The 14090-nt window shown below is 43.0% G+C and overlaps 1 protein-coding gene across 1 annotated transcript in view; it reads left to right on the top strand.

Moving 5' to 3' along the window:
* The window catches only part of SLC22A3 (solute carrier family 22 member 3), a 95185-nt gene that overhangs the window by 36632 nt on the left and 44463 nt on the right, over window positions 1-14090 (top strand). Inside the window, exon 2 of the mRNA XM_046669665.1 lies at window positions 11612-11715. Within this exon, the coding sequence (XP_046525621.1) occupies window positions 11612-11715 (104 nt within the window). The remainder of the gene's footprint in view (window positions 1-11611; window positions 11716-14090) is intronic.

Raw genomic sequence — 14090 nt, 5'->3', positions numbered from 1 at the left:
TATGGAAAAACCAGTATATGCACCTTGAACTCCTCTGTGCTTTTCTTCTTTTCGCCCAGATTTCTCCTCCTTTGTCTTTTTTCTCAAGTTCCTGCAACACTTCTTCCAACAGATGTTCCGGGTCACTGACTGACTTTTCTGCAGTGTTCAATCTGCTGCTCATGGCTTCCATTTGTTTGTAATTTCAATTATGATTTTAATCTCCAGGAATTCCTTTTTGCAGAATGCTCCTTTTTCCCAACTAACTGCCCTTATTTTATCAATGCAACGGCCTCTTGCATCTCCCTGGACCTCTGAACAAGGGTGTTTAGTTACCTCCTGTTTCTTGCAGTCACTCATTTGCTGAGAATCATTTGCTGCAAGGGCTCAGACGAGTCTTCTCTTATGAATTGGGTGTCTTCTTCTGCATATGTGCGGGGATAGGCACATGGGTGGCTCAGGACTAGCACGGGTGCTGGACCTGGCAAGGAATACGCAGTGTCTGTTCAGTTCTTCTGGTTCCCATTGATTGTAATTTTTCTCTGGTTTGCAGGGGATCAGGAGGAGATACCCATGGGTTCAGGGACTTCTAGCAGTTCCTCTTTGTAGGGGTTTGACAAGGTTGCACAAGACAGCTGGGGAAGGAGATGACCCCTTCCTCTGCTAGCTACTCAGCAGCTGGCCTCTGGAGGGTCTGTCCTGCCAGCCCGACCCCCCAGCACATACACAACACAGCAGCCAGTCCTCCCTTCCAGGCTGTGGGCAGCCCATACCACAGCTCCTGCACTACCTGGTTGCCCCAAATCCTCCACCCAGACTTCCTCAAGGCCTGGCTCCTCTCCCGTGGATCCAGCCCAGGAGTTGTTAGAAAGTGGAGTAGAGAGAGGACCTTAGCTCCCCAGCAGGCTTCTCATCCTTGACAGGTTCAGTGACAGTAGGTGGTGCGTGCCTGGCTCGGTTCATCCCTGCTCTGCTTTCTTCCAAAACTCCTGAAGCTTTAGGTATGTGGCCAGGACCTTTCTCTAGTTTCTATCTGTGGTTTGCAATTTTTATTATTGTGTTGGTTGGGCCCTTTCAGGCTGGAAATTGGGAGAGAGAGGAATTCACAAATCTGTGGATCTGTGACCCTCAGGAATTAGAAGCCAATATTGACTTCTTAAATCTGATTTTCTAAGCCTGCAGTGGCGTTTCTCAACTCCAAACCCAGGCCCCCTCTAGATAGACACAGGCATTTCACACTGCCCACCCCTTGCCATCCGAGCCCTTTTGTTGTGGTCCACACACACTCACACCATCACATCATGCGAGTCCCGAGCATATCATGCGGTAGCTGTGCGGTCCATCCATCTCTTAGTTACTGGTATGTGGAAAAAGGAAAAGAGAGAAGGAATATATGAGGAAGAAAGTCATGGCGATGTAGGCTATTATGGCTTTATTCTCGGTTGAATTTTTCAAGTAAAATTCTTTACTTTCAGGATATCTCTTTAAGTCTTTTTACTTAGTGTAATAAAATCTTACAAAGTGTGTTGTTATCTTTTCATAGCCTAGATTCTCCAGAAAATAGACCTAGAGGCAAAACTGAGGTGCTCACCTCTGTTGGGGGGAGCTGTGGCAAGCAGGGAGAGGGGATAGAGGAGAGTGAGGTGGGGACGGAGGGAAGGTGGCTGCACGGTGGTGGGTACCAAACTGGTCCTGAGTTCCAAACACCCACAGCTGCTGCTCAGCCACGTGAGTGTATTCCAGGTGCAGAGCCTCAGCATCTCATCTCCAAGAGGGAGGGAGGTCGGCAAGAGTTCAGGGGCACTTTACCCCACAGCATTTTGCCATCTTTGCTGTTGTTGCTTTGGAACATGTCACGGGACTAGAGTTTATTGAGAGGAGAAAGAGTGCTTCATCTGGAATTTCTATGCTGCCTCCTTCCTGACTCCCATCTTCATGGTCAATCTGCACCCTTAGAGGTCGTGTCACCTGGTCCCCTCGTGCCTCCTCCAGGAAGCCAGATCCGGAGCTCTGAGTGCTGCTGGAGGAGCCAGAGTCTTCAAGAGTCCGTTTGGGTCCAACCCAGCTGGAGCTGCTGTGGTTCCTGCTCATGACACCAAGGTGGCTGTGCCCAATTGTGGCCCTCACCTCTGGGGACTGCTGGCAACTGCTGCTGAGGCCAGGGGCACATGGATCCAGGAAAACCGAAGAAGATGCTTAAATGAATATAATGAATATTGGGAGATGCTCAATGGAATTATTTTTCTGTATGTTGCAAATTGGCAGAATATGGCAAATGGGAGGGAGAGTGTGGAGGTAAAAAGGGAGCAGAGGGGAGAGAAGCATCTGATGAGAAGAAGGAAGTGGCCCAAATGGAAGAGAGGAGGCCAAGGAAAAACTCAACAACTCAACTTTCAACTAGCAAAAAAACAGGACCCTAATCCCATAACCACAAGGAACTGGATTCTCCCAACAGCCAAGATGAGCTTGGAAGCAAATTCTTCCCAGAGCCTCTAGGTGAGAGCCCAGCCTGGCTGATACCATGTGTGTGAGATCCTGAGCAGAGAGTGAAGCCAATTCTCCTCAGACTTCTGATGTACAGAGCCGTGAGATAATGAATGTTGTTCTCAGCTGCTAGGTTTGTGGTAATTTATCACGCAGCAATCGGAGACGAATGCACTAAGCAAAACTAATACAATGCCCATGCCTTCTTTCAAGAAGCCTGTAGATATATCCCTCTGCTTCCCTGAAGGTGGCCAATGGTACATGTCAGAGTGTCCTGTTTGAAAAATTACTAATGTAGACCCAGGAATCCAGCAAAATGGAGCTACAGGGCCTGACTGTCAGCCATCTCAACCCAAGAAGCAACAACTCCCTTTGCCTCCCCCAAAAGTGAATATGTTAGATATTCACTGGCTAGAGTGTTAATCTTGTTCTTCTTTCCAGAACATTCATTGTCAGGTGACAGGATGAAGTATCTGAGATTGTAGACTGGTGATCTCACTTGATTAAGAAGTCATGTGACCTGGTTCCGGACAATTGGTCTTCAATCATGGGCCATTTTGTTTAAGTCTTGTACTAATATTGATTGTCTTGTACCATTTTCTTGGAATAACCGACTGACTGAACCAATCAATGAACAAACATTCATTGAGTTTCTACAGAGTGTCAAGCAATTAAATATCATTTCTGTCATTTAATCCTAAATTCAGCTCATCTCAGGCCATGGGGTAACCTTCAAGAAAGAAGGCAAAGCCCTCATTCCTGCTCGTAGTGTAGGAGGGGTGATTTGCCAGAAGTTGGTCCAGCGGTGCTACTAGAGGAGGTGACAGTAGATGCTGAACAAAAGAACAACAAATGTCCCCTGCATGTGGAGTCCGAGACACTTCTAGATAATTCTACTAAGCATCTTTCCTCCCGTCCCATGGGTATAGCAGGTTAGATATGCCTTCCTTTTTGACCATTGTTGCTCACAGTGCGGAAGATGCTCAACCCAGATGGTCAGAGCCAGGCTGGAGGCTCAGTTCCTAAGTCATGCCCTGGTTTGGTACAGGGCTCCCTTTCCAGAAAGGGACAAACCCTGATAATACCAGGTTTGTGGCTTCAGGACCTGTGAGTTGGCCTGGGGTCTGAGGATATACTCTTGAACCTGGTCAGAATTGGCTCCAGCATGGAAGGCAGCAGAGACTGGAGAGTGAAATCTAAAATAGCTGCTCCCGGATGAGACTTTGGATGGGTCGCTCCTATTAGATGGAATTGCATTGAATCGAAGTGGCGAATCAGGATGGTTAGTTCATGGAAAACAGGAGCTATGATTGGCAGTATTTGCATCTTCAGTTAATTTAAAACTGATGACTCAGGGGGCCAGCCCCGTGGCTGAGTGGTTAAGTTCGAGCAGCGCTCCACTTTGGTGGCCTGGGGTTTCCCTGGTTCGGATCCCGGGTGCGGACATGGCACCACTCATCAGGCCACCCTGAGGCAGCGTCCCACATGCCACAACTAGAAGGACCCACAACTAAAAATATACAACTATGTACTAGGAGGACTTAGGGAGAAAAAGCAGAAAAAAAAAAAAGATTGGCAACAGTTGTTAGCTCAGGTGCCAATCTTTAAATAAAAACAAAACTGATGACTCAACACTTAAAATGCACAATTTTTAAAAGACTCCTCCAAATGTGGAGTCATGAATCGAAAATAGAGGCTGCTTGTCGAAATGATTGGGATCCACTTGTTAAGCATTCCTTAACCTGGATTCCCTAGAAAATGGAGCCTGGGGCAAAAGCTTACACACTAATTCTTTATCAGGAGCTGCAGCCCCAGGGAAGGAAGACGGAGGGGGAAAGGGAAGAGGCCAGGAAGGAGGGAGGGCAAATCAGAGGGCGCAGCCCCACACTGGCCACATCCACAGCAAACACTGCCGGATGCTCAGTCTCTGGAGGTCTCCCATGAGGCTGTGTGGACACCTGCACCTCAGAACAGCCATGGGAGAGGTGGGACTCGCTCTCTTCTCCCACCTCCTGTCTCCTATTGGCCAGTCTGTGTCAGCGGCTCTCTTTCACATTTGGTTGTCAGGTCCTCTCTACTTGGGAAGCCAGCATGTTTGAAGGCCCAGACTGGCCCTTAGGCTGGTGCACTGCCTCCCAGAGCAGACGGCTTCTGGCTGGGTGCCTCAGCTGGGCAGCAGTGGCAGCTGGCCTTTCCAGTGAGAGAAAGATGCCCACTCACTCCAGGGTGCTCCACCCAGGAAACAGGACTAGCAACCGAGAGCGGTATAGCTGTATGGATCTGGAGCCAGTGCAGAGCTCACCCCTGAATTCCAAAGAACGAGGACTAGGAAGGGAGAGCTATCTTTTTTTTTTTTTTTTTAAGTAATGCTTCATTTTATAGAGAAACTTTCAAAATATTCCAATCGATATGTGTGTTAGCTTCCTAGGGCTGGCATAACAAATCACCACAAACTGGGTTGCTGTTATACAGCAGAAATTCATTCTCTCGTGGTTCTGGAGACCAGAGCCTGAGATCAAGGAGGCTGCAGGGCTCTGCTCTCCCCGAAGCCTCTGGGGGAGAATCTGCTCCATGCCTCTGTCTCAACTTCTGGTGTTGATGGCTGTTATGGGCTGAGACATAGCCCTCCACATTCACGTGTGACTCAGAATGTGACTGTATTTGGGGCTGGATCTTTAAAGGGGAAATTAAATTGAAGTCATTAGGGTGGGCCCTAATCCAAATGGCTGATGACCTTATTAAAGAGGAGATTAGGACGCAGGCACCCACCGAGGAAGACCAGGTGGAGACACAGGGAGAAGACAGCTGCCTACAAGCCAAAGAGAGACCTCAGAAGAAGCCAACCCTGTTGACCTTGCTCTTGGACTTCTGGCCTCCAGAACTGTGAGAAAATAAATTCCTGTTGTTTAAGTCCCTAGTCTGTAGTGCTTTGTCATGACAGCCTTAAAAAAAGAATACCCGGGCAACCTTTGGTGTTCCTTAGCTTGTAGACACATCGCTCCAACCTCTGCCTATGTCTTCACATGGTGTTCTTCCTGTTGTGTGTCTGAGTCTCTGTTTTCTCTTCTTATAAGAATACCAGTCATTGGATTAGTGTCCACTCTGATCCAGTATGACCTCCTCTTAACTAATTGGACATAAATTGGGGGAGGGGGGCACTATTCAACCAAGTACGATATGCAAAAATTAACGATCCTCCAGCAGATATTTAAATAGCTGATAACCTCTACACCAGTGGTGTTCAACCTCAGCTGCTCGTCAGACTAGATTCTGGTTTAATTGGTCTGGAGTAGGGCCCAGGCATTTTTCTGATTACCCCAAGTAATCGAGCAGCCACTGTTGAATACCACATTTAAAACCATCAGTTATGTTATTTATTATCATCATCATCATATCACTAATCATAATGCAATTGGTAACATTTATCGGACATTTAATTTATCTCAGGCATTGGGCTAAGTACTCAACATATTTTATTTCAGTGATATCATCAATCTGATTCTACCCTCACTTTATAGATAAGGACACAGAGGGTCAAAGATGTTAAGAAAATCGCCAAAGAACACAGAGCTAGGAGTGATAGAGCCAAGACACACAGGCTGTCTGACTCCAGAACTGTGACTCTTCTCTGCCCTCAGATCTGCACAAATTCAGAGCCTGTCATCTTCCTCTCATTGTTAGACATTCTCAGTTATTTAGAGAAATCATAAACATTTTAAGATGAGTAACTGCTTGCCTTCACTGCAAAGAAATAAAAGGGCTTGAACTTCTAAGATTTGAGGGTGAGTCACGGAGTCATAAGTCATAAGTTAGTAAACGACAAGGCATTACTATTATTAAAGTAAATTTAGTTTTTTCCTTCCTTCCAATTTCACAAGCTCAGACAAAAGCCATGTATTCAAAGACATCTCTCCATCGTATTTCAAAGCGTATTTGCTTAGCCATACATTAAAGCATGGCTATTATTAACCTTGGAGAAAAGCTTATATGACAAGTAGGATGGATAAGTCTTTTATGACATAATGGTGCCTCTATGATAGGCGAATCACCCTGTTCTACAAGATCAATGCAGACTCTTGGGTTTCCTCTTCATCTCTTAGTCTTACTCTCGTCTCCTTGGAATCTTGTTCTGTCCCAGAGCTAGGACATCTGCTCTGGGCCTTTCCTTTTGCAACCTTCCAAACTCTTCCTCTGTCCATTAGAACTTCCTTCTGCAATTGTCCTGAGCTCTCTTGATGCCTCTGGTTTCCTGCATAAGAAACTCATTGCCCCACCCCCTGGATCCACGCTCCCTTCCCCGTGGGGTGGGATAGAGACATGTGGGTCCTCAGCTCAACAAGCTGAGTGTGGCACCCCGTGTGCTGCAGGCAGATCTGAACTCGTCGACATTCATACTCCTGTCCCTGTACTTGGGCTGCCCATCCCTCTGCTCAAATGCTCTTCTTCCTCCTCTTTTTTCTTTCTAAATCCACGTGATTGTCAAAGGAAGTGTTTACATCCCACCTTCTTAACGTTCCTGACTGCTCTGGACTCCACCAGTCATTAATTTCTCTGAAGTCCTCTTGCGTTTATACTCTGTCCCATTCAGTTTAGATCTCAATTGCTCTACATTTACTCCACATAAGTTGACCCTGGCTCCCAAAACTATGTAATAAGCTCCTCACAGAGGCAGAAACAAAGTATGCAAGTCACTGGTATTTCTCCCAGCCTCATCTGCATAATGCCAAGCACACCACTGGAAGCTATCTGTACATACCTGATGATTAGTTTTCATACCTACAGCTCATCATGATGGTTCATACAAAAGCATTAACTTTTTGATATTAAGATGCCCAAATAATGCCACCAGATCATGTTAAAGAAATGTTAATTATGACTAGAATTAGTAATGACGTCCTTTCCCCTCATGAAGACTCAACTCAAATTATTGTCTTCACGATTACAATGCTTTTTAGCCATGGTTAGGCTCTGTTATGGTGGCTTGTGGTTGATTAGACATGGAACCTGCCCATGGAGGTCAACGTGTAATTGTCTAGTCAATGCTAAATATAGCCAGGGACACCCCCACACCCGATGGTCAAACCAAAGGCATGCATGATGTTTTTAACACTGATGAAGAGTTTAATGGCTACTGATTTCAAGCTAAGATCTGATTAAGAATGGTTCACATTACAACTCATCCTTAGAAAATGGAAACAGAGGTCGATAGATCTTATCATTCAACTTCACAGACTTCCCTTCCTCCCACAACAATATGAACAATGAATGAGTACTATTACTCATGGCCATGACTGAAGTCAAATACTATGATACTTTCTAAGCTGAGAATCTCTCACCAGAGTTTGTGCACACTAAACGTGATGTCTCTGGAAAAGCCAGCTGCCTATCATCAGGATCCATTCCCTGTGGTTTAGGAGCAGGCAAGTCTCCTCCTGATTCTCTAAGACTTTTGCATATCTCCCTTATTTCTACCTTACGTCTTACCTTTGATCTTTGTATATTTGAAATATTCTGTTGCTCTGGTTTTAAGGTTAATTAGAAATCAAAACTTTTGCCACTTATCTAATAATAACTTGCCCCAGCATTTTATCATTACACCTCAAATTAGTGTAATACCTATTTGAATTTTAACAGCTAGGAAAAGCTAAGAAAAGCCCTTGATTTGGAAACCCTTCAAAAATATGTAATTAGGCTAGAAGTTGCTGTGCTTTCTGCAAAATGAAGTAATGTAATCCTTTTGGCATTGTGTGAACAGTTGTTTGAATCTTTTATCAGATTGGCTTTCTGTTCACATCAAGGAGAATAATTCTCTTTGTGTAAAAGTGACTTTGAAGATTAACAAGGAACAGAATGGGTACACATGGATTTATGAGCATTTAAAAATAATTTTAAATGTCTTTGCGTGTGTATAGTTTTAAAAAAAGGAGGTGACTCACTTGTTCTTGATGGATTGTCTTAGGAGAAAGGCATAAACGTTTGTGCGTGATTCAGACTTAGGTAAGTTTGACAAGAGGTGGCTTTTAGGTCTCCCTGGGAACTACAATGAACTTTTAGGACTGTACTTTATTTCAGGAAAAAGTCCTTAGCCTATGACGCTCATCGACTTTGGTCCCTGCTGACCTCTCTTTAAATGAAAACATATCATAGACCCAGACCTGTGGCAGCAGTGGGCAGCAGGCTCAGAGCTGATTAGGAAGCATGAGCCCCAGGAGGCAGCATCTGCCTCCTGACTCTATGAGCAAGCGTCAAAACCAAGCCTCGAATCCTTGTGACTGCAGTGTTTGTTCCCTGTCCCGGAAACATAAGTGTGTGAGTGTGTTTGTGTGCATTTCTTCACAGGTACATCATTTGTTTAAGTTAATTTATTTTGTACTTTTGAAAGATGGCAGGCTCCCTGTCATATAAACAGAAGCCAGGCTAGGTATTTCAAGCAGGAAGGGATTTAATAAAAGGATTTGGTTTTGAGCTGTTTTGGATGGGCTGGAAAAGTGAGGGGAGAGATCAGGAAGGACAGATCCTGCAGGGCCCCTGCCCTGCTCCACAGCATTACAGAGCCTGTGCACCCTATCCCTTTGCCCCTCTGTAGCCCCGGGAATGGTTAGAAGCATTGACTAACTTCTGCAGCCAACAACCACTGTTCCCACTGCCACAGTGAAAGCTGGAGCTGCTGCGACAGCCAGAAGCTGAATTCCCGCTGCCTCCCACCTGTCTTCTGACCTTGCACCACCACCTCCCTGCCCTCTCTCCCTACGCTGGGGGAACCTAAACAGAATCCTGCTGGCAAAGGATTCTGGGAAATGTAGTTTCCACACCTCCAGGCCCTGGATGCAGAACAAAGCACAGAGAGGACTGGCAATATGTGGCCCAGATGTCATCAGAGAAAACATTTAGAAAGTGTTCGGTTATCATAGTGCTTTCACCACGTAGACATTTATTTTAAATTAATTTTATTTTAATATTAAGTATGAAAAAATCCCTTTTGGCAGTTTCACTTACGGGAGAGTGAAAAAGATAATCAGTTTTATATTTTGCGATTTTAAAGATTTTGTGATTTTAAAGATTTTGTGAGTTTAAAGAATATTCGGGGAGCATTTTAATTCACGCAATTCAAAAGCAGCTGAACAAATTCATTAAAAGGAAAGCTCTTGCTGGCCCATGCTGTGTTCACTCTGAGAAGCATGTCTGTATCTGTAGCTAACCCAGTTATCTGAAGTATGGCCGGAGGAAGTGAATTCTCCCCTTTGAGAGTTTATATTTGACACTCGTTGGTACTTTTCTAAAGCAAAGTATTTTCTCTGGCAGTTAGGTCGCCTGTTTGATTTCTGAGATTTTGTATACTTTTATTCTAGTTACATTTTTACATGTTTAATTCCAATGGGAAATTATTTCAGATAAATAATCACCTGCAAGTTTACTTAAAATAAAATTGTTCTGCCTTGAGAAACCAGTACGTACACCAGTGATAAAACTCTTTTAAATTAACGCAGTTACTACCACTATGCATATATGTGAACCTTTTTATTTCTTTGATCTCCATAGATCTTCTTAGCAGCTCTGTGACGTGGGCCAGCTCCTACTGCTCCCAGTTGTTTTCCAGCTCTGTTAGGTGACAGGTCATTAGCTATAGAACCAAGACAAGAAGTTGGGTTCTATAGATAAATATGACATTTTGCTTGTGAATATTGTATTTATGAGACTACTCTCAGTTCCTGGTCCAACAGCATTAATTTTCTCTTCATGCTACAGTCTAAAGCAGTGGTCTTCAAGCAGGGGTAGGTGTGCCCTTTGGGGGTATGCAAAGACAGTCACGGGGGGAGGGACTGGGCACTTTGAAGGGAATCAATGTTCAGAGCCTCAATTCACATTTGCCCATGAGAATAAGCCTGTGATCTGCCTGAGAAGGAGCCCGTGATCAGGATACAGGTTTCCATCTCTAACGTCCTTCTCCCACTTTGCAAAGGGAATCCTACGTCTCCTCCACCCTACTGTGATGCATTGACCTGGAGCTTTAAAACCTGTGGGGAACCAAAGTGGGCCACTTGGAATATTGGTTTTGGAATTAAGAAAATAATTAGAAGAAAGCAGATGACTCTAATGACTTGATGAGACAAGTTTTTGTAGGTCTAGTGGTTTGCATTTCTTTCCTTATAGCAAGATTGTAGGAGGATTTCAAGGGTGTGTTGGTTAACAGAAAAGTAGGCACAATTTTGATGATAGATTGCTAGGTGAGTCTTGGCATTTAACTGAGAAGGGAGCAAAAGAATTGAGTAACATTGCTGTAACAGAACTCTTTCCATTCCCGTTAGTTTATTTATGCAGGCAAGGTTTCTTGGCACATACATTTATAAAAACAAAAAACAGGAATGGAATTGATGTTCAGTCCTAACTCCTTCTGGTAATAAATAATCTTCATCCACAGATTACAGTAACTACCTGGAAAACCCCAGACTTTCTTAACACTCTTCTAGAAATGGAGAAGCGCATTTCCAACAAAATTTTACTCCTCTGTAATAACCCTTTTACAAAATTCATCATATTTTATGTTTTTATCGATTATAGTCTATAATGAACTGTAATTATAACTCAGTCAGAAAGGATTCTAATATTTAGAGACATTGTCACAGGAAAATTTTTTTAATTAAATGGCAATTTATGCATATAATTTATTACACACAGAAGTATTTATTTACCTCACCATTAACACAATGCACATTAACATAAAACACAATAAAACATTATCTACATAAATGAGAACATAGGTATGTGGGAATGAAAATAAGAATTCAAAAAGAAAAAGATTGACTTCAAATTTTAAAACTGTTGAAGAACTTGTCTTTCCTGGATGACGGTGGGTGTCCAATGGCTATGATATTTAGACTATACTGGATACAGTTGAAGAATGATGTAGCGGCATGATTTTAAAACATCAGTATTTATAGTATTCCAGAAATTGCATCCTTGACAGTTATTGAAACTGACAAAGAAAACATTTATATTATGTAAAAATATGCGTGGGATACATTTTAAAAATTTATTTAAGGAGTATGTGAGCAAGAATGTGTAAAGATCACTGATCTGGACCAAAGATCAAGTGTCTTGAGGAGAAGCATTGCCACACATCTCCGGTGTGTTTTCTTTGTTTTTCCAGTTTGACCTCGTGTGTGTCAATGCTTGGATGCTGGACCTCACACAAGCCATCCTAAACCTGGGCTTCCTGACCGGAGCGTTCACCTTAGGCTATGCGGCGGACAGGTAGGCATGGATCTGACGGCCATTTTATGTCACTAGAAGATGCCATATACGGGTGGAGATGAAAATGTTTTATGTTAACTATTAGAAAACTGTTCTTGCTAAATTTGGGGAAAAACCTAATTCCTCTGCTCATGACAATTCACACTTGTTTGGTTGGACTAATTCTCTCTCTCTTAAATTGGGTTTCTTACTCCTCGAGCTGTGCAAATGGATCCGGCTGCTCCTGCTGGGTCTGAAAGCATCTGGGTGGAAACGCAGACCAGCAAGGCAGTGACTTCGTCGTGGGGCTGACGGATGGCTGGCTGAACCCTGTGGAGTTGATTCCATGTGCTTCAATAACTCACTGGTTATGGTTTGGTTGATTTAGTCACAAGGTTGGCCCTTGCCACATTTGTTTCATTTAATTTAAAAAAAAGAAATCCCTGTATTTTATGCGACAAATTAAAAAATCCGCAAAAAAAAAGTCCGAAAACCATAAATAGAATTTTATCTATTATTTGACATTCATAAGTATGGAAATTCATGGCACACACAGTGAGTATATTCAAGATAGTCATGCTGTCTATTCAAATATTCCTGTCTCAGACATTATTGATGTTGGTTATCACATTTGTGTTTAATTACTCCTTTATCCCAATTCCAACTGTGAAAATACTTGCAGTAATTGAATCATTCTCTCTAGAGCCCTTAGGACAGAGACAGGAAAACTTTGACCCTTGGCCATATCCGGTCCTTATGACTGTGCCTGCAGTGGGCAGTGCTCAGCGTACCTCTTAGAGAACTGCTGTCAGCAATTAATTAGCTATTATTAGAAATTAATCAGCTCATTCAAGACAATAAGACACCCCAAATCCTGTAGCCGGTTGATGATCTGAGTTTGACCAAACCAGAACTTCAAAATGGGTAGAACCTTTGGTTTCTTCTACTGTCCTTTTGTCTCTTATTTTTTCTCTCACTGTCCCTGACCCTCTTCTGCATGTGACTTTCTCCTTAATCCTTTTGTGTCTGATGCTCTTTTCCCCTTTTCCTCTCTTTTATCTGTGTCTTTTTCTACTGTTTCTACTGTTAGCCCTTGCTATGCATCCTTCCTTCCTTAATCTCCCTTATACATCATTTTTTCTCCCAGCTAACTACGATTCGGAATTGAGTTAGAGATTTTCAACATGTATTTCTTTAATGTTACTATTATTCTTCCTAATTTAAACATTAGGTTTTGCGTCTTCTGCATGTTTTTCTTTCACAACCAGTAGACATATCTCCAAACTGACATAACTTGACTCAAGGAGTGGGGGCTTTCCTGCCTATGTTCTAGGAGGGCACTGAACACCCATCATCAGAGATGACTTGGTGCTTTGGAGCGGAAGATACCCCGTGAATGATTTTCCCTCGCCTCCAGGCCAACCATCTTTGGCTTCTTCTCTACATTATATCCTCAAAGGAAAGGACAAGAAACAGTTTAATACGCCACCTATCTATGAGAGAACAGTGTAGGAAGGGCAGAGAATGAATGTAAAAACTTAGAGAAACTGAGATGACTTCTATCTCCACTCTGCTGACTGAGGCAAGATGGAGTATGTGTGAATTTGGTAGAAATTTCTGTGGGAAAATGTCTGTGAATCAAATCTGTTAAAGGTCATTGATGACAGACTTTCACCAGCCAGTAATTTGTTGTGACTATACGGAAACATTTGACATCAGACTCTCAGAATATTGCACACAATACCTGTTCCCTTTTCCTAAGCTATTTAATAATAGTTTTGTAAATGGTGAAAATAAAATATAAAACTTAAGAACAATTCACATTGGTTGTGAACTTTCTAGTTTATAAAGAGCTTTCACATTAGCAACTCATTTGATCTTCTCTACAACTCACTGTAGAAAAGGTGAAACATACACACACACACATGCGAACAAACAAAACCCAAGTCTTGGCACGCTTAAGAAATTTACCCAGTCGTATGCTTGGTGAAGGGCTGAGCCAAGATCGAAGCCCAGGCCTTCTGGTTGTAATTTCCATTGCTGCTTCTTTCTACCTCTTTCTCCTTCTGAGTCCACCCACAAAAATACTAGAAAGTGTCAAAGCTGTGTCACCAGGGAGATTGTATGCGAAAAAACAGTGTAATAGAGAGGGTCATCTTTTTGGAAACTGCAGTCCCAAAGGATGCATTCTGTGCTTTAAATTTTGTAAAGTCATTTCAGAGGCACACATTTTTATTTGCCCTGGTTTTGCTGTAAAACGAAACGTAGAGTTGTCATCAATCCTTTCTATAGTGTTCATGAAATCATGGAGGACAAAATTTCTGTACTTCAACCTCTGTTAACAAGACTTAAAATGAAACTCTTTTTCATTGTGTTGAAGAAAATGTTTAAGGTAA

This window comes from Equus quagga, chromosome 8 (assembly GCF_021613505.1).
Source record: "Equus quagga isolate Etosha38 chromosome 8, UCLA_HA_Equagga_1.0, whole genome shotgun sequence".
Taxonomy (NCBI): Eukaryota; Metazoa; Chordata; class Mammalia; order Perissodactyla; family Equidae; genus Equus; species Equus quagga.
Note: the sequence above shows the minus strand (reverse complement) of the source record. Positions and strands in the feature narration are given on the sequence as shown.